This window comes from Salvia splendens, chromosome 6, assembly GCF_004379255.2.
Source record: "Salvia splendens isolate huo1 chromosome 6, SspV2, whole genome shotgun sequence".
NCBI lineage: Eukaryota > Viridiplantae > Streptophyta > Magnoliopsida > Lamiales > Lamiaceae > Salvia > Salvia splendens.
This window is the reverse complement of record NC_056037.1, coordinates 3779312-3799299: the sequence shown is the minus strand read 5'-3', so window position 1 is coordinate 3799299 and position 19988 is coordinate 3779312. Positions and strand designations below refer to the sequence as shown.

General features: G+C 40.0%; 2 protein-coding genes across 2 annotated transcripts; both read left to right on the top strand.

Annotated features, from left to right (window-relative positions):
• The first annotated feature begins 4519 nt into the window (after positions 1 to 4519).
• Positions 4520 to 5436, top strand: LOC121807242 (non-specific lipid transfer protein GPI-anchored 5-like). The gene is made up of 2 exons (XM_042207462.1): positions 4520 to 5089; positions 5201 to 5436. Exons 1-2 carry the CDS (start codon positions 4789 to 4791, stop codon positions 5341 to 5343), a joined length of 444 nt encoding a protein of 147 aa, XP_042063396.1. The 5' UTR covers positions 4520 to 4788; the 3' UTR covers positions 5344 to 5436.
• Positions 5437 to 17388: 11952 nt separating this feature from the next.
• LOC121809307 (FCS-Like Zinc finger 8-like) lies at positions 17389 to 19601 on the top strand. Its single transcript, XM_042209868.1, has 3 exons — positions 17389 to 18060; positions 18149 to 18963; positions 19218 to 19601. Exons 2-3 carry the CDS (start codon positions 18191 to 18193, stop codon positions 19333 to 19335), a joined length of 891 nt encoding a protein of 296 aa, XP_042065802.1. The 5' UTR covers positions 17389 to 18060; positions 18149 to 18190; the 3' UTR covers positions 19336 to 19601.
• The last annotated feature ends 387 nt before the right edge of the window (positions 19602 to 19988 follow it).

Sequence of the window (19988 nt, the reverse complement as noted above, 5' to 3'; positions counted from 1 at the left end):
TCTGATTTACTTGCTCAAAACCCTACTCCAAGTCAGCAACGAACTCAGGGACAACCAGAGACGTCAAGTCGAGGACGGACTGAAGTTCGCAGAGGAGCTGTGGTTATGAGTGAGCAAGATCAACAAATGCTTCGTGAAGAGACTCTTCGCCGCCGAGGTGCTAGAGCTTCTCGGGCTCAGGGAAGAGGCGGTAGGTCGATTAGAGCATCTCGTCGACCTGCTTATTCTTCAGCTGCCGAGAACGCCCGAACTCGGCTTCACGAGGATTTTGTGAATAGATGGCTCAACTTTAGCAACCCTGGACAGTAGAATAGTCCTTTGTAATAGCGTAACGCCATCTCGTAGGGTAGCGGAGTTGTGTGCCGAACAAGATTTGAAAAATGAAATTTTGTTTTCGCTTCTAACACTGTGTATTAACAGCTCAGCGAAATAATTTCATCGTACTTGTTCTCGGTCTTATGAAGTAAACTTCTTTGACCGGACTTGGTCCTTGGTCTTATGAAATAAACTTCTTTGACCGGACTTGGTCCTTGGTCTGATGAAATAAACATCTTTGACCGGACTCGTCTTTGGTCTGATGAAATAAACATCTTTGACCGGACTCGTCTTTGGTCTGATGAAATAAACATCTTTGACCGGACTCGTCTTTGGTCTGATGAAATAAACATCTTTGACCGGACTCGTCTTTGGTCTGATGAAATAAATTTCTTTGACCGGACTAAGCTTGTGTCCTAATTTGGCGAGTTTTATCGCTTGGATCGGACTTTCCCTTGTCCTAATTCGGCGAGTTTTATCGCGTGGATCGGACTATCCATTTGTTGCAGTTCGTTTCAGACGAATTGCTTGTTTTTTAAGCTGAATTGTGGTCTTGTATCTTCTTCAGAAGCTTGGACTCACAATCGTTGGCTTATTGTTGCAGTTCGTTTCAGACGAACTGCTTGTTTCTTAAGCCGAATTGTGGTCTTGTATCCTCTTTAGAAGCTTGGACTCACAATCGTAGGCTTATTGTTGCAGTTCGTTTCAGACGAACTGCTTGTTTCTTAAGCCGAATTGTGGTCTTGTATCCTCTTTAGAAGCTTGGACTCACAATCGTAGGCTTATATATGTTCTAAAAAGGGGATCAGCCTTCGAAGAACAAGATACCTCAGCAACATTTGTAAGAGACGACACGCACATAGACAGACAAAACACACCTAGACAAATAAAAAGCACATAGAGACAAAAACGTACATAGCCTTAGGACCGAACTAGACACAAGACAGACTGACCGGACTGTCTCTTACAAATGGAACTTTTTGAGGTTGGAAACGTACCATGTTCGGGGTACTTGTGCTCCTGACACGTGAGTCAATTTGTAAGACCCTTTGCCGAGGACTTCTGACACCCGATATGGACCTTCCCATGTGGGTTCGAGTTCGCCCAGCTTTTCTGCTCGGCGTACTTCGTTGTTTCTCAAGACGAGATCTCCCACTTGAAATTGCAGCTTTTTCACCCTTTGGTTATAATACCGGGCTACTTGCTCCTTGTACTTGGCTGCTTTTATGCAGGCCAATTCTCTTCTTTCTTCGGCAAGATCTAGTTCGGCTCTCAGTCCGTCACCATTCATTTCTGAGGAGAAATTGAGTTCGGGGACTGGGTATGCCGATCTCAACCGGAATCACGGCTTCAGTGCCGTACACCATCGAGTTCGGCTCCGGTGTGACTTCGGTCATTTCGCCTGCCTCTGACTCCGGCTGCTGTGATTGCTATGCTTGATGGTGCCGAACTGATTGCTCGGCACTTTTAAGCGCAATCTGCGAACACACTTGCTCTTTTTCGATCACCTCGGATGACCGCTATCCCTCCTTTGGTGGGGAAGGTGTTCGGCGAGGAAGCCTCTGATCGCTATGATCGGGCCTCTTTTTGTCTTCTCTAGATGAGCTGTCTAAAGACCGTTTTCGACGGTCTGCCTCATCGGCACGAGAAAACTTGTCCGCAATGTCCCACATCTCTTGAGCTGTTTGCGGACTGCATTCCACGAGCTTTCTGTAGAGAGCTCCGGGCAGGATTCCATTTTGGAATGCCGAAATGACAAGTAGATCGTTGAGATCATCTACTTGTAGGCATTCCTTGTGGAATCTCGTCATGAAGTCGCTGATCTTTTCGTCGCGACCTTGACGTATAGAAAGCAGCTGAGCCGAAGTGATCCGGGCTTCCGCTTTCTGAAAGAACCTCCTGTGGAAAGCATCCATTAGATCTCGGTAAGATCTAATGCTGCCTTGGGGGGAGGCTATCGAACCACCTTCTCGCGTTCCCGATAAGCAGCTCGGGGAACAGCTTGCACATATGGACCTCATTGAGACCCTGGTTCGCCATGTTATACTGATAGCGTCCCAGGAAGTCATGAGGATCCACCAACCCGTCATAAGTCATCGACGGAGTTCGGTAGTTCTGTGGAAGGGGAGTTCGGGTGATATCGTCCGAGAACGGAGTCTTCAATGCTCCGTACATGGCGAACCCGACATCTCTTCGGTATGGAGGAGATGGAGATCTCCTGTGATTCCGGTACCGAGGAGGAACAGGAACATGTCGGGGTTGAGGATTCTTCTTCCTGGAAGACACGGCACTACTGCGGTAGTGACTTTCATGTCTGGATGAGGAAGGAGAATCCACCGTTTTCGTCTTCGGCTCTTGGCTCTTTTGCAGGAAGGCTAAGAACTCATCCTGCTTCTCAGCCAAGAACAGCTTGACAGCCTCATTCAAATCAGGCTGCTGGGAAGACTCGGTGTGTGGACCTTTTGAGCGGCTTGTTCCTTCATCGTGAAAACTGGAAGTAGATGTCTCCCGAGGCTGTTTTCCGGACCTGTGGGCTGGACTAGCTTCCTCATGGTTTTCACGAACGGTATTACGGGTAGTATGTGATCTGGTATGCATTTTTTTGGGGTGGAAAAAGGGTCAAAATTTCGCTTTATCACAAATTTGGTTCTCTGTTTCCCACAGACGGCGCCAGTGATGAATCCGCAAATTTCTGATGTTAGTAAATGCTGGTAGAGAATAAAGACTACGACACAATGAATTTACGTGGTTCGATTTACTGAAGTAAATCTACGTCCACGGGAAGAAGGGAGGGCAAGATTGTATTGCTTGATCTGGGATTACAGCTTACAACACAGACTTGCTCTATGATATTTTATCTCTAGAGAGCTTAACCTTAGTCTATCTGATCTAAGTTCTATTTATACACTGAACTAAGATCGTGGCTTGCATCACCACTAATGATGGTTGTGGATGTCGTGGAGGTCATGGAGATCCTGCATGGGTCCACTACCTCTTTGTTTGGTCCGCTTATCCCGCATGAGATCCTGCATGATTTGACACCACTAAATAGATCGTGTAGTGGTCATGAGATCCTGCATGGGTCCACTATCTCCCAGTTCGGTCGAATACTGAGACCGAACTGCTGAACTATTGCCGAGCAGCTTTTGCCGATCTGAGAGTAGAGCTTGATTGGTCGGCTTTTACCGAGCTGTAGGCTAGGGCCGAACTCTTTGGTAATGCCGAACTGATACTCTTCCTTGGTCTTTGGGCTGATGGGCCGTCACTGCTATTGGGCTTGTTTATTCCGTACCCCATCATAGTCATAATTGAATTAGTTGAGCTTGAGTTACATCACTTGAGATCTTGAGCGACGCAAATTAACAATGAATTTAAGTTTTAGAAGAAACAAACACTGCATGACACCTTGCATAGATAACCAGAGGTTGGTCAACTACATAACACTTTGTTCGTGGCGTTGAATAAGCCTGTTAATGAATATTAAAATAATCTACATATCCTTTTACACCAAATCCCGATTCGTCTGTTTCCTATATTGAAAAAAGCATATTGTATAATAAACTATGTGTATATATGAAACAAATCTTAAAATCAACCCTCGTTTTGAGTAATTTTGAGATGACCCTCTCTATTATATTGTCATGATAGAAGCCCATCAATAGGCCCAAGTGGGGAGCCCATTTGTATTTGTGGCAGCCCAGCCCAGTCCCACAAATCCAATACCCGAACACAATTTCTCAACCCGGTTTCCAGATGAACCTCATCTACTATCTCTCTTCCTTTCGCCTGCTCTCACTCTTTCTTGAAAGTCGTGTTCGTGTTGATCAATTTGATCTTCTTTGATCAAATCTTCTCCAATTCTCTATTGTGAGTGTATAAGGAGATGATAGTTCCTATCACAAACAATCCTATATGGATGGATAGAGGGATCCGATCGTTTCTAACATTTCGATATTGAAGGTGGAACTAGGATTTTTGTGAGACAATTGTGTCTTGTAGCTTGTCAGTGTGAGTGTGCAATACTTATCATGTTATATTTTTCGATTTTTCTTATATTAATTCATATATATATCTAGTACAAATTTCTTTTGGCTTGCTTTGTATAATGTTCTTGTGTATTATGGTATGTAACTAGTGAGCAGTGCATCCAATCTTTTCTTTCTATTTCATGCGTGCGTGATAAGTATAGAAAATTTAAGTTTTCTCTTTACACCGATAAACATTTGCGCTGGTTTTATTTGACAACAACAACCGCTATAAAAGAAAAAGAAAAAGAAACCCCTTTCCAAAATTCAATAACTTTAAGAAAGAAAATTCAAAGAGTAGGAAAAGAATTGGTAACCCAAAACCAACCCCCAAATGTATTAAAAGTCTTCATGTAGACTTTTAATAATCCTAGGCCTAAAATAAATCCCAACACCAAACACAATATAATCAAATTTCTTATCAAACGCCACATCTCCATCTCCCCAAATGGCAAAGCTGCAATTCCAAATGATTTCAATCCTCGTAGTCGCATTCGCCACGCTTGCGGCGGCGCAGTCCGAAGATTGCACGAATGTGGTGGTGAGCATGTCGCCGTGCCTCAACTACGGCAACTCCTCCGCCGCCCCCTCGGCCGCGTGCTGCACGCAGCTGAGCACGGTAGCCCGCTCCCAACCACAGTGCTTATGTCAAGTAATGGACGGCGGAGGATTGACCGTTGACCGGAGTCAAGCTCAAGCCCTCCCTAAAGCTTGTAATGTCCAAACTCCCGATCTCAACAACTGCAAAGGTACCATATTCACCACAATTAATTTCCTTTATTTTAGATTAAAAAATACCATAAATTTTCATTAATTCGATTTATTTAGTTTAATAGTAGTACTACATATTTTGGATGCAGGGGGTGGATCATCATCACCTGGAAATGGCTCCTCCGATGCAAGTGCAACTTCCTTTGGATTTAGCAGATTCTATGTTATTTTTCTTGTTTTAATTTTTTACATACACGTTTTTAGTTTTTCTATGGTGGGTGGGGGTTGGTGAGGGGTAACTGTCTCTAGATTGATTGAATTATAAAAATTCATCTACAATGTATAACCAAGTTTCCTTAATTGTAGTATATAAATGAGTTGAAGGTGTGAATTCAAATAGTATAAGAATTTTCGCCCTATAACATATTTGAACACAATGCAAAAATTAAATCCATTCCACAAAATGAACACAAACTAAGTTGATACAAAATTTTTGGAGACGGAGATTTAAAAAATTGTATTGAAAAGTAGGAGAAAAAGAATAAAACAAGATAGATAAAGAAGGAGTAAAATAGATAATTGAATAAAGTAAGATTGATTGGATGTTTTGTTTTTGTCATAAAATGAAATGACTCAACTTAGTTGGGACATCTAAAAAAGGAATACGACTTAACTTAGTTGGGATTGAGGGAATATAACTATCTAACTGGTATAATAAAACAATCAAAATCTATAATTTTAAATAGATAATTCAACATATCTTTTATAGAATTGTCGATTTCCCGTATCTTGAATCATTTTGCAGTTCACGCAGCGATCTAAGTCCATAACCTATCTTATTTTTCGCAATAGACTATCCGCGTGATCGGCGGATCTAGCATATAAGGAGCTGGGGCAATTGCCCCTCCTCACGACCTCAACCCTACCTCACTCTTATACATTTATATTATAAAATTTCAATCATATTCCAACTAAACTAATTTCTCTGACTCAAATGCATAAAAATTTCTTAAATAAAATTCTGGCTACGCCCTTCGTCATCCGTCCTTGTGCAACGGCCCCCAATGCACGTTCTCTTGCATTTCTAACGGAATCCATTCATTTTTCTCTCTTCTTTATACTCCACTTTATTTTGCTTTTAATTGTGAAAGTACGCTATTTAAAGTGTATTTTTAGAAAGTTCCACAAACGAAATCCATTAATTTTTCTTTTTTGTTTTTTTTTTGTGTTTTGCTTTTAATTGTGAAAGTCACTATTTAAAGTGTATATTATGAAGTTGCACTTACATAACTGGATAATATTAATATCCAGAAATCCTAGTTTCGGCTGGTTTCCAAAAGTGAGATAATACATGGAAAGATAATTCACATCATCAAATCACACTCTAAAGTACCTTATCTATAAATATATAAAAGGGGAGTTTTGGGAATAATTACATGAATGCCATTGATAATATAAAAAGAATTTTCTAATATACTTACTATATTATTAAATGAAATATTAATACTATGACTCTTCATTTTTTTTCATATTAACTAGCATTCATTGCCACTTGCCCACTAACTTATTATTACGTGAAAGTCTTATACTTATACAATCTTTTCCATTTTTTGCAGCAAGGTGGTTTGGTCTTCTCCTCTTAAAATGGTTTCAGATATCAAGTAGTATTATTCATCTCTGAAATTGTTGTTACTTTTTTATTTTATACCTGCTGGTTTTTACTAATTTAGGACTATCTTGTGGTAATATTCTTATAGTGGTACATTCATGCCTTCTGCATATTGTTTGAAAAAAATATTGTTGTTATTTACATGCAAGTATGTAACATCTATAATGAAAATTCGTTGCTTCTATCCATAAACCATGAGGTTTGAGCAGCTAATCATGTTTGCAGTTCCATGTTGTTTCTCATTTCATTTTCTTGTATAAAAGATTTCTTTCACAAATTCTGATAATAGAGATTAACGAAATTATTTATTTGTGAATGAACAGGTAACCCCCTCTTGTCAGTGGATGCATTGGAGAAAATGATGGAAGATCCAACAGTGCAGGATATGGTTTTCCTGTGAGATATATATCCTATACCCTTACTTTGAATTATTAATTTTACATGTACATAAGATGAGAACCGAGACCCTTCAGAGATTTATCAAATCAAATATTTAACGTTAGATGGCACGGATATTTGTATCTCATGAGAGTCACTTTTATTTAACCTTCTTTTATGTTAAAATATATTACTTGTATGGCAGTGACTAGGATTGAGAGGATACAACTGTTTGTTTTTGCATTTCCACAATTATCTCTTGTGTCCAACATTAATTATCTTTTTATAGATTTTGATATTTCGGAAATGTAAATGTTTTTTAATATTCGTCCTAAATCGAGATAGTGAAAAGTTTTATGAATTTCTTTTCTTTTTAATATACCTAATATATTTGTTGCCCCGCCCAATACCTATATAACTGTCCACCACTATATGCATTCTTTATTTTTATTTATTTATTTATTATGTTATTGTATGTTTGTTGATGATTTTGAACGATTTGGCTATTTTCTAATATATATTTATACATTATTTTTATTGACATGTGTTTGTGACTGATCTTTTGTAGTATAGATCGAAAAGTGATTTAAATGATATGTGATTTGTGTGCAATTTTTAGTTTATAAACTTAATTGATTATATGAGTTTTTATTGGTCAATAAATAATATCATTGGTGAATAGATGCTTGGATGAATGCAAGCAAGATTTTTTTTATTTAAAGTTCACATAGCCCTATTGTAAAGCACTTTCTTGATATGAGCACATAAACAGATTTACAGCCATGAATCAGGTAAAAAAGCATCTACTATCAAGAAGGATTATTTATCACGTAGGCCGACCCAGTGTAAGATATCGAATACAGATCTAAAACCCTCAAAATTGAATAAATGATCAACAAAGTAAAATTGAACTGGGGCGGAGTGAGAATTTTATTGATATTTGGCTCATTTGTTGGTCATGATGAGTATATTTTAAAGTTAAGGGTTTAGGATTTAGGTTTCAAGGTTTGAGTTTTTAGTGTACAGAGTCACTATATTGCAATGAAATGAAGCTCGACTAGGAAGTGTCTCACCAGTGCAATCTTAAATTATAGCTTTTGGTAAACAATATCTTAAATCTCATTTGGAGAAGTGGTAATTATACATTCTTTAGGTTTTTTTTGTGTGATGTAAATTTACTTTATTTTTTAGTCTCACGGTTTTACTTTATTTATTTATAAATCTTCACTTTAGCTTTTCAATTAACGACAATTTTATTTTTAAGAAATGACTCTTTAGTGATGTCTAGTTGGTAGATCGGCGGCCTCGAGACTAAAAATTTGTTTATATTTTGTACTCCGTAATTACTTACTTAGTACTTTAAGTATTCTATATATCTGCAAAATGGATCAAGCATATAGGCTATATTTTAATAATGATCTACTTCCAATTATTTAAAAGTATATGCTTATAACAATGCCAATTGAGGGATCAAATAAAGAATATCCATTTTCTTAGTTAATTGCGTCTAATAATTTGAGGGCCGCATTTTATTTATCGAGTTGAGTATAACGTCATCACTCTACTGTCTTTTAGTGGATTTGATGACAATAAAAAATAAAATCCTTCATATATTAGAAACAAAGTATTTTTCCTATGTATAATATCATATTGTTGCCCTGCCCTAGGTCCTATATTTATATACTACTACTACTTTTACAAGAAGCATTCATATTTACTAATTAATTTCGTGAATCTTACACATTAATATTCGAAAATTCAGCAAGTACGATTAGTCAAATTGCATAATTTATTAGTGCTCATCGCAAAATTCTACTTTATTCTATCTATACTTAATCATTAAATATTACTTTCAAGATAAATTGTTACAAAAATCATGAAAATGAATAAATTATGATTAATCACGTAACTTAAAAAAATATCCAATTTAATCATCTTCGGAATTTTTCTAAATTATCCTATTGGTTTAGATTTAGGAATAAATTATGTACAGTATGATTTAAAAGCCAAAATACTTTAGCCTAATCTTATAATAAGCTATAATTTCCAAACTAAATTCAATGGATTTTGTAAGTGATATACGAATTTCAGAAAACATGGATTCCGACTTCCAGATTATGCATAATTTTTTCCAAAATCTAATTAATGGAATAATTAAGAAAAATGTCAAAGATAATATAATTAAAATTTTAAATTTATTTTTGGGGATTGACCATAATTTGATCAATCTATATAAAAGAAATGATTCAATTAATTTATGATAAAAGGATTAATTATCTGTAATGGTATTATACAGTATAATTATGTTATTAATATGAAAACTTTAGCTAATTGTTGGAGTGAGTACTGAGTAGTACGTATATTGTGGGGTGGTATTGCAATATAGTAAAAGGTGGTGGGTGAATATCGAAATGAGGGGGTCACAGTTTACTAGGAGTAAGGTGGACCCCACATCATAGACCTCGAATTTACGTTAAGCTACTCCACGAGTCTATTGACCGTCACGTCACTATAGCACGGCCAATATTTCATAAAGTTGATAGAAAAATGTAACGGAATGTAAATCATTCCACCAAAAAGGTCATTCCGTTGCCTTGGCGGCCCTCACACCCCGGCCCGATATCATGTGACGGGGTTCAATCAGGATAGGCAGTAGCTCGTTAAGGGGGAGACCTTAACCCACTGGCCGTCAGAAGCCCATCTCCCAAGGCCTCACACTTGTGCCTGAGAGATGGAAGCGGCCCCCCACACTCCGGCTCGATATCATGTGAGGGGTTCAATCAGGGTACGCAGTAGCTCATTAATGGGGAGACTTTAACCCACTGGCTGTTAGAAGCCCATCTCCCAAGGCCTCACACTTGTGCCTGAGAGATGGAAGCAACTACACGAGAGATGGAAGCAACTACACGATAACAGTGAGATTCGAACCCAGGCTCATTGTAACAAGATCTGCCCCTCCGTTGCCAACTGCGCTACGCCCATGCGGGCAACTGAAATGTAAATCATATTACTATACTCCATTACTATTCATCAATGTTGAAATCGTGGATGGAATGTTCTTAATTATCATATGTAACCTAGGTTAATCCAACAAGAGGGAGAAATTTTCTACTATAATCGACGTTATAAATGGTAGGAGTAAAATGGTGGGGAAGGTGGAGTTGCTCCACTAGTATGTCGTCATCCTAGAGAGAAGAGGTCCCACATTAAAGTCTAGTAGTTATTGATTAAGCAAAGATTGAAAGTATTTTAAAAATTACACTACTCCATAATCAATTTTCAAGTGAGAAATAATTGTATATAGACTGCCAATTCAAGTTATACTAAAAAAGTCGAATATTGGAAACCAAGCTTTGACTAAATACAATTATCTTACCGAATTTGATTGATCACACATTCAAATTACATTTTTTATGCATAGAGCTAATTTGATTCCACTAAATTTATGTGCTATTTATCCGACTTCGTGGGGTTTGTGACAATTTAGAACTTGTGAATGTGATAAAGAAAAATACTACTCCTCGGTTACCGATTAAGAATCTCTTCTTCCAGGCACAAATTTTAAGTAACATAATGATCAAATTATTAAAATACTAGGTTAATAAGACGTGGGACTTTGAGTAAATATCAAATGGAATGGTAGATAAATCAAAATGACAAAAAAAAACTCAAATTTCTAAGACAGAGAAGTATATGATAATATAAATGTACCGTGATTTTACTTGTTAGTATTTGAATATTATTATCAAATTACTTCCCATATTTCTTGATAATAGATGCATTTTTCTTATATATAGGTGATGGAGTACGTACTAAACAAGCCCATCAGCCTAAAGCCCAAGAAAGAGTATCAGTTCGGCATGACTAAAGAGTATCAGTCCGGCATGACTAAAGAGTTCAGTTCGGCACAACCAAAGAGTTCGGCCCCAGCCTACAGCTCGGTAAAAGCCAACTCTCAGATCGGCAAAAGCTGCTCGGCAATAATTCAGCAGTTCGGTCTCAGTATTCGACCGAACTAGGAGATAGTGGACTCATGCAGGATTTCCACCTCCACTACACCCACGATCTATTTAGTGGTGTCAAGCAGTCATTAACTCATGCAGGATAGTGGACCCATGCAAGATCGCCACGATCTCCACGACATCCACTGCCTAGTAAATGGTGCTGCATGCCACGATCTTGGTTCAATGTATAAATAGAACTTAGATCAGATAGAAAAGGGTTAAGTTCTGTTAAGCTCTCTAGAGATCAAAGATCAAATAGCAAGTCTGTATTGTAAGCTGTAGAAAACAGATCAAGCAATACAACTCTGCCCTCTTTTCTTCCCGTGGACGTAGATTTACCTCAGTAAATCGAACCACGTAAATTCTCTGTGTCGTGATCTGCATTTTCCTGCATTCATCACCATTATTCTCTACCAGCATTTACTAACATCAGAAATTCGCGGATTCATCACTGGCGCCGTCTGTGGGAAACAGAGAACCAAATTTGTGATAAAGCGAATTTTTGACCCTTTTTCCACCCCAAAAAAAAAAAATGCATACCAGATCACATAACACCCATAATACCGTTCGTGATAACCGTGAGGAAGCTAGTCCAGCTCGCAGGTCTGAAAAACGGCCTCGGGAGACATCTACCTCCGGTTCTCACGAAGAAGGAACAAGCCACTCCAGGAGAGATCGCACCGAGTCTTCCCAGCAGCCCGATTTAAATGAAGCTGTCAAGCTGTTCTTGGCCGAGAAGCAGGAGGAGTTCTTAACCTTCCTGCAGAAGAGCCAACAGCCGGAGAAGACAACGGCGGATTCTCCCTCCTCATCCAGACATGAAAGTCACTACCGCAGTAGTGACGTGTCTTCCAGGAGAAAGAATCCTCAACCCCGACATGTTCCTGTTCCTCCTCGGTACCGGAACCACAGGAGAACTCCATCTCCTCCGTACCGAAGAGATGTCGGGTTCGCCATGTACGGAGCATTAAAGACTCCGTTCTCGGACGATATCACCCGAACTCCTTTGCCGCGGAACTACCGGACACCGTCAATGACTTATGACGGGCTAGTGGATCCTCATGACTTCTTGGGACGCTATCAATATAATATGGCGAACCAGGGTCTCAATGAGGTCCATATGTGCAAGCTGTTCCCCGAGCTGCTCATCGGGAACGCCAGAAGGTGGTTCGACAGCCTTCCTCAAGGCAGCATTAGATCCTACCGAGATCTAATGGATGCTTTCCACAGGAGGTTCCACAAGGAATTACTTCGGCTCAGCTGCTTTCTATACGTCAAGATCGCGACGAAAAGATCAGCGACTTTTTGACGAGATTCCACAAGGAATGCCTACAAGTAGATGATCTCAATGATCTACTTGTCATTTCAGCATTCCAAAATGGAATCCTGCCCGGAGCTCTCTACAGAAAGCTCGTGGAATGCAGTCCGCAAACAGCTCAAGAGATGTGGGACATTGCGGACCAGTTCTCCCGTGCCGATGAGGCAGACCGTCGAAAACGGTCTTTAGACAGCTCATCTAGAGGAGACGAAAAGAAGCCCGATCATAGCGATCAGAGGTTTCCTCGCCGAACTCCTTTTGAAAGAATTCAAAGGGCACCGGTACAAGGCAGATTGGGACCACGTCTCAATCCTGAGAAGCCGCCCGCTCAGTTCGTACCATTGAACAAGTCAAGAGCGGAAATTTTCGAACTGCATTCCGATATGTTCGAAAAGCCAAGGCGGATGACGAAATCGGCCGCGCGCCGACCTCAGGATCAATATTGCTCCTTCCATCAAGACTACGGTCACGATACCGAGGAGTGCCGACATTTGGCTGCAGGTATTGATGCCCTTGTGAAAGCAGGGACGTTAAAAAAATACCAAAGCAAGCAGCCGAAAAGGAACAAAAAGCAGGGAGGTGCGAACTGCGCTCCTCAGGATCCGAAAAGGCAACGGGATCCCGAAGACGATAACGAGCCCGCAATATGATGGAGTAATCCTAACTATTGACGCTCTCCCTGCCGGGAAGACTAAATCGTCTCTGAAGTCATAGAGCAGAAAAAGGCTTTTGACGAGCTCAAAAGTTATTTAGCCGAGCTTCCAATTCTCTCTGCTCCAACAGATGCCGAAGTGATTTTCTTATACTTAGCGGCATCCGATCAAACCATTAGCGCGGTGCTTGTACGAGAAGAAGGCCTAAAGCAGTTTCCCATCTACTTTACAAGCCGAGCATTAAGAGGTCCAGAAACATGGTATCAACCTCTGGAAAAAATTGCTCTGGCGTTAGTAAATGCAGCAAGGAGACTGCGGCCATACTTCTATGCTCACAAGGTATGCGTCTTAACCGATCTGCCTCTTCGGCAAGTTTTGACCAAGCCAGAAGCATCAGGCAGAATCGCCAAATGGGCCATAGAGCTGGGAGAACACTCAATCGAGTACCTACCTCGAAAAGCCATCAAGGGACAAGCCTTGGCAGATTTTCTTGCAGAGGCCAAGTTCGATCAAGCAATCCCTGTCATTGCCGAACAGAAAAATTCTGCCAATGCCGAACTAGCACAGCCCTTGGAAGCCGAAGAAGAGCCGCCGGACTGCTGGAGCGGATTCGTAGATGGAGCTTCGAATAAAACGGGAAGTGGAGCTGGTATTCTGCTTATCGCTCCCGATGGACACGAGGTAACCTATTCACTTCGGTTCTCATTCCCAACTACTAATAACGAAGCCGAATACGAAGCTCTCCTTGCCGGACTCCAGCTAGCGCAAAGTCTATTTATCACGTCTCTCAAAATCCATTGTGATTCACAAGTCATAGTGAATCACATGTTGGGTACAAGTGAAGCCCGTGATGAGAGGATGAGGAAATACTTGGACAAAGCGCAAAGCATTAGCCGAAGTTTCTCTTATTTTCGGATAATCCGCATTCCCAGAGCAGAAAACAGCCGAGCAGATACTTTAAGTAAGTTAGCCGCATGTCCAAGCTCAAAGGTGGAGGAATTGATGCATCGAAGCATTGATGAAGCTGAGGTACATTCAGTAACCAGCTCGCCGAACTGGATGACGCCGATCTTACAGTATCTAGGTCAAGGACAACTGCCCGAGGATAAGAGAGAAGCTCGGAAAATCACATGCCGAGCACTTCGGTACAAACTTCATGGAGAAGTCTTATACAGAAAGTCCTACCTTCAGCCGTTATTACGATGTATAGGGCCAGAAGAGACGGACTACATCCTCAGAGAAGTTCATGAAGGATCGTGCGGCAGCCACATCGGAGCTAGAGCTTTAGCTAAAAAAGTTCTAAGATGGGGATATTATTGGCCAACCTTGGTACAAGAAGCAGTGCAGCTCGTCAAGACATGCCCGAAGTGCCAAATCCATGCAAATATCCCTAGGATGCCGCAGACCGATCTGTCCACTATGCAAAGCCCTTGGCCTTTTATGCAATGGGGTATAGACATAGTAGGACCACTACCACAAGCTCCTCGGCAAATAAAATTCCTAATCGTTGCCGTGGACTACTTTACGAAGTGGGAGGAAGCTGAACCATTAGCTACGATAACGAGCTCGAAGGCATTGGATTTCGTCTGGAAGAACATAGTGTGCCGATTTGGCATACCCCACATCCTCATCTCGGATAACGGGACTCAGTTCACCGACAAGACGTTCAAGAATTGGTGCCAAGAGCTGAATATTCAACAGCGGTTCACTTCGGTCTCTCATCCACAAGCAAACGGACAAACGGAGGTAACAAATCGTATCCTGGTGAAAGGGTTAAAAGCTCGGTTAGAACAAGCCAAAGGACAATGGGTAGAAAATCTCCCTCAAGTCCTATGGTCCTACCGAACTACACCCACAACCTCCAACGGTGAAACTCCGTACAGTCTTGTGTACGGCACTGAAGCCGTGATTCCGGTGGAGATCGGCATACCCAGTCCCCGAACTCTAAATTTCTCAGCAGAAATGAATGACGACGGACTGTGAGCCGAGCTAGATCTTGCCGAAGAAAGAAGAGAATTGGCATGCATAAAAGCAGCCAAGTACAAGGAGCAAGTAGCCCGGTATTATAACCAAAGGGTGAAGAAGCTGCAATTTCAAGTGGGAGATCTCGTCTTGAGAAACAACGAAGTAAGCCGAGCAGAAAAGCTGGGCAAGCTCGAACCCACATGGGAAGGTCCGTATCGGGTGTCAGAAGTCCTCGGCAAAGGGTCTTACAAATTGGCTCACATGTCAGGAGAACAGGTACCCCGAACATGGCACATTTCCAACCTCAAGAAGTTCCATTTGTAAGAGACAGTCCGGTCAGTCAGTCTTGAGTCCTGTTCGGTCAATGTGCTTTCTTTGGTTTGCTTGGTCTTTGTTTGTCTCTGTGCGTTTTGTCTGTGTGTTTTGTCTGTCTATGTGCGTGTCGTCTCTTACAAATGTTACTGAGGTATCTTGTTCTTCGAAGGCTGATCCCCTTCTTAGAACATATACAAGCCAACGATTGTGAGTCAAAGCTTCTAAAGAGGATACAAGACCACAATTCAGCTTAAACAAGCAGTTCGTCTAAAACGAGCTGCAATAAGCCAACGATTGTGAGTCAAAGCTTCTAAAGAGGATACAAGACCACAATTCAGCTTAAACAAGCAATTCGTCTGAAACGAACTGCAATAAGCCAACGATTGTGAAGTCCAAGCTTCTAAAGAGGATACAAGACCACAATTCAGCTTAAGAATCAAGCACTTCGTCTGAAACGAACTGCAACAAAAGTCCGATTCACGCGATAAAACTTGCCTGAATTAGGACAAGGGAAAGTCCGATCTACGCGATAAAACTCGCCGAATTAGGACAAGGGAAAGTCCGATCCCCAAATTAGGACAACGGAAAGTCCGATCCGAGCGACAAAACTCGCCAAATTAGGACACAAACCAAGTCCGGTCAAAGAAGAGTTTACTTCATAAGACCGAGGACAAACATCAACTTACCCCGTACCTTTATCCAGAATGCCGAAGTGATTCACTTCGCTTTCCGGGGGGGGTAGTGATGGAGTACGTACTAAACAAGCCCATCAGCCTAAAGCCCAAGAAAGAGTATCAGTTCGGCATGACTAAAGAGTATCAGTCCGGCATGACTAAAGAGTTCAGTTCGGCACAACCAAAGAGTTCGGCCCCAGCCTACAGCTCGGTAAAAGCCAACTCTCAGATCGGCAAAAGCTGCTCGGCAATAATTCAGCAGTTCGGTCTCAGTATTCGACCGAACTAGGAGATAGTGGACTCATGCAGGATTTCCACCTCCACTACACCCACGATCTATTTAGTGGTGTCAAGCAGTCATTAACTCATGCAGGATAGTGGACCCATGCAAGATCGCCACGATCTCCACGACATCCACTGCCTAGTAAATGGTGCTGCATGCCACGATCTTGGTTCAATGTATAAATAGAACTTAGATCAGATAGAAAAGGGTTAAGTTCTGTTAAGCTCTCTAGAGATCAAAGATCAAATAGCAAGTCTGTATTGTAAGCTGTAGAAAACAGATCAAGCAATACAACTCTGCCCTCTTTTCTTCCCGTGGACGTAGATTTACCTCAGTAAATCGAACCACGTAAATTCTCTGTGTCGTGATCTGCATTTTCCTGCATTCATCACCATTATTCTCTACCAGCATTTACTAACATCAGAAATTCGCGGATTCATCAATAGGGATTGAAAAAAAGATAACTAACGTGCAGATAATTAATGGACAAGATAATACAATATAAGAAATAACAAAATTAATAAGTGTATAGAATTAAGTAATACTCTCTCCGTCCCACATAATTTGACCCAGTTTTCCATTTTGGGCCGTCCCACATAATTTGACACATTTCACTTTTACCATTTTTGGTAGTGGACTCCACATTCCACTAACTCATTACTACTCACATTTAATTATAAACCTAATATATAAAAGTGGGACCCACATTCCACCAACTTTTTCAACTCATTTTTCATTAAAGAGAATAAAATAGGAGATGAAATAAAATTTGTTAATTTTTGTTAAAAATAGAAATGATAAATATGTTGGAACTCTCTAAAATACTTTAAAAAAGACTATCAATGGAAATGGAGGCAGTATAAAGGAATACTTTTTCGTTTGTAAAAAGGAAATGACAATCCATATAGTATTTTTCTGATAAAACAAAAAGAAATGAAAAAAAGAAAATATTCGAAAACGATTTCCCAATATCAATCAAACACTTTTGATTCCTTTTCCCATGCCTCCACCCAAAATCACCCTAACCTAATCAAATCACCGCCAGTATTTTTTCTGTATGAATAAAATTGAGAGAAAAGAGTTGATTTATTGAAACCACTGATTATGATGCACAAGCATCTTTAAATTCAGCATCTATAGAGAAAGAAACGCCACTCTTATATTTCTCTCTCTCCTCATTTCTTTCTGTAATTTTCCTGTGGGCACGAACGTAGTCAGTTTTTACAGAGCTAGGTAGAAAAAAGAAATGAAAAAGAGGGTGTTTAGTGGGGGGCAAAGATAAAGTGTTCCCACTTTGAGGTGGTAAAAGGGAATTCATAGACGAAAAAAACACTCATCACTCTTTTTGTTTTCTTCTTCACTATTTTCTTTTTACTGGTTTTCAACTTCAGGTACTTTTGATTTTATGGGCTTTGTCTGCATGTATTGCATTGAATCTATATGATGAAAGGCTACCAGTTTTCAGTTTATACAAGCCTTGTGCTTTCTTTTCTGTGTTCTTGGAGGTTAGTGTAGGAAAGTTGAGAACAATCAAATCAGAGAGTAATTCCCCATTTGTTCAGACAACTAGTTTGGTATTTTCTTCAAGTTCGATTCTTGATAGTTTGACTGTAATATGTGCTACTATTAAAGATCGGTTTTTTATTGTTACATTTCCTATAATGATTGTATGATTAAACTCCTCATTCACACTGTGAAAAAAGAACCAGTTCGATTCATTTGTTGATAGAGCTTTTCCTAGCAATTTAAGGTGTGTAATTCTCTCTCTCACTCTCTCAAGAATATACTGTACTATCTTTTTTAGTGATTGAAGTTCAAATGTATGATTTTGTTTTCAGAGATTGGTATTGTGTGAAAGAAATTCTTGAACAAGAGCTCCAATGGAAGATTACACCTCTCTGCAATCCCCAAAGGAGCATTACAGACAGCCCATTTCCTCAATTTTCACTTCGCCTAGGTTGCTCACTAGTTTTGTGTCAAAGGGCTCTCTTGAAACTGAGTCTTTAACCAGCCCAACTTCAATCATGGATACCAAACCGTTTTGTGCTCTAAGAAACCCCTTTAAGTCTGAAACAAACTCCCCCAAACCAGAAGGCAAGAACCATTGGGATAAATTGGAGTCAAGAGGGGTTAGCCTTGGCCTTATAGATGCACTGATTGATGAGAACTCACAGTCGAATGTGTCAAAGCACGATAGCCGGATGGTCCTCTTTGGATCACAGTTGAGGATCCATGTCCCTCCCCTGCCTCCCTCTGTAGCTTCCCCAACTGATTCCCCCAAATCCCCCTGTGATTTTGGCATCAAAACTAGGCACTCTCATGTGGGCTCACCCTCGCCCTCGGCTAATCTGAAGAGATCCCCCTTTGGCTCGATGAATTCGGGTGGTTTTAGTAGTCTCTCTGCTAGTGAGATGGAGCTCTCGGAGGACTACACATGTGTGATATCTTATGGCCCAAATCCAAAAACTACACACATATTTGATGATTGCATTCTTGAGAGCTGTTGTGGGGTTGTCAAGTTCTCAGAATCAAGAAAGGAAAATGGCCAGTTTTCGATGAATCAGTCGATGAGTTACCCCTCTGAGTGTTTCCTTAGCTTCTGCTATAGCTGCAAGAAGAATCTTGGACAAGGGAAGGATATTTACATGTACAGGTGAGGTTGGATAAGAGTTCTTGATACACAAAATCATAACAAGAATACAATTTGAATGTGAATGCAGTTTAATATGCCTTGTTTCTTGTTCTTGGTCACATGTCTGAATGCAAATTTACTTTCTCTGTGTTGAAAATTGAAATGCAGTTTTCTGTGTTGTTCATACTAAGTAAGTGAATTGGTGGAAATTTTGTTGGTGGTTGTGTCTTTTTCTTTAGTTATGTGATATAGCAATGGTGGTGGTGTTTTTGCAGGGGTGAGAAGGCATTCTGCAGCAGTGAATGCCGGTGCAAGGAAATGATGCTTGAGGAGGAGGAGGGGTCGGAAACTTCTGATTCCGACCACCACGTGTATAATGGTACTTCCTCGTGAAGCTTATTTTTTCGGCTTCCTCATATGTTACTGATCCCATCAAGGGTTGATGAATTGTGATGCAAGATGAAACAAATCAAGATTGTGAGATGTTACAAAGGATTGAATCTTGTTTTTTTTTAGCCTTTTCCTTATGATCAAAGGTTTTTTATTTGGTTTTTGTTGGGTTGATGATGATCACCATGTTGTTAAAGTGTGAAGGACTGATTAGCGTGTTAATTGCTGTTATAGTGTAAATAATGATAATAATATCATAATTTTGAGTAGATGATATTTGGGTTGAGTGGATTCTTACCTTTCATAAATTATGTAGGAGTACTATATTTTTTGTTTGTGGTCCTTTTCATGATATGAAATCTTACATTAAATAATAAGTACTTTGTAGAAGGAATACTATGTGCTGCAATAATGTTATTAGTCAATAATTTATCCCAAAATGCCAAGAAATCAAGGATTGGCGTCTGTCATGGAAGCCATACCATGAAGAAAAAAAAAGGGAAATTACAGTATTATTTTATGATTGAAAAAGTCATCTATTATGGAGTACTTACTACTAATAGATTCTTGTTGTGAGAAAAGCAAAAAAAAAAAAAGTTTTAAGAAAATATCTATATGTCCTATTAAAATCGAGAAAAGTTGAAACAATAAGTCAA

Bases quoted from the DNA above. Each gene is read 5' to 3' on its own strand.
- LOC121807242 (XM_042207462.1), top strand. From the start codon at position 4,789: ATGGCAAAGCTGCAATTCCAAATGATTTCAATCCTCGTAGTCGCATTC. The intron at 5,090-5,200 runs GTACCATATTCA...TTTTGGATGCAG, and splicing joins CGATCTCAACAACTGCAAAG to GGGGTGGATCATCATCACCT.
- LOC121809307 (XM_042209868.1), top strand. From the start codon at position 18,191: ATGGAAGATTACACCTCTCTGCAATCCCCAAAGGAGCATTACAGACAG. The intron at 18,964-19,217 runs GTGAGGTTGGAT...GTGTTTTTGCAG, and splicing joins AAGGATATTTACATGTACAG to GGGTGAGAAGGCATTCTGCA.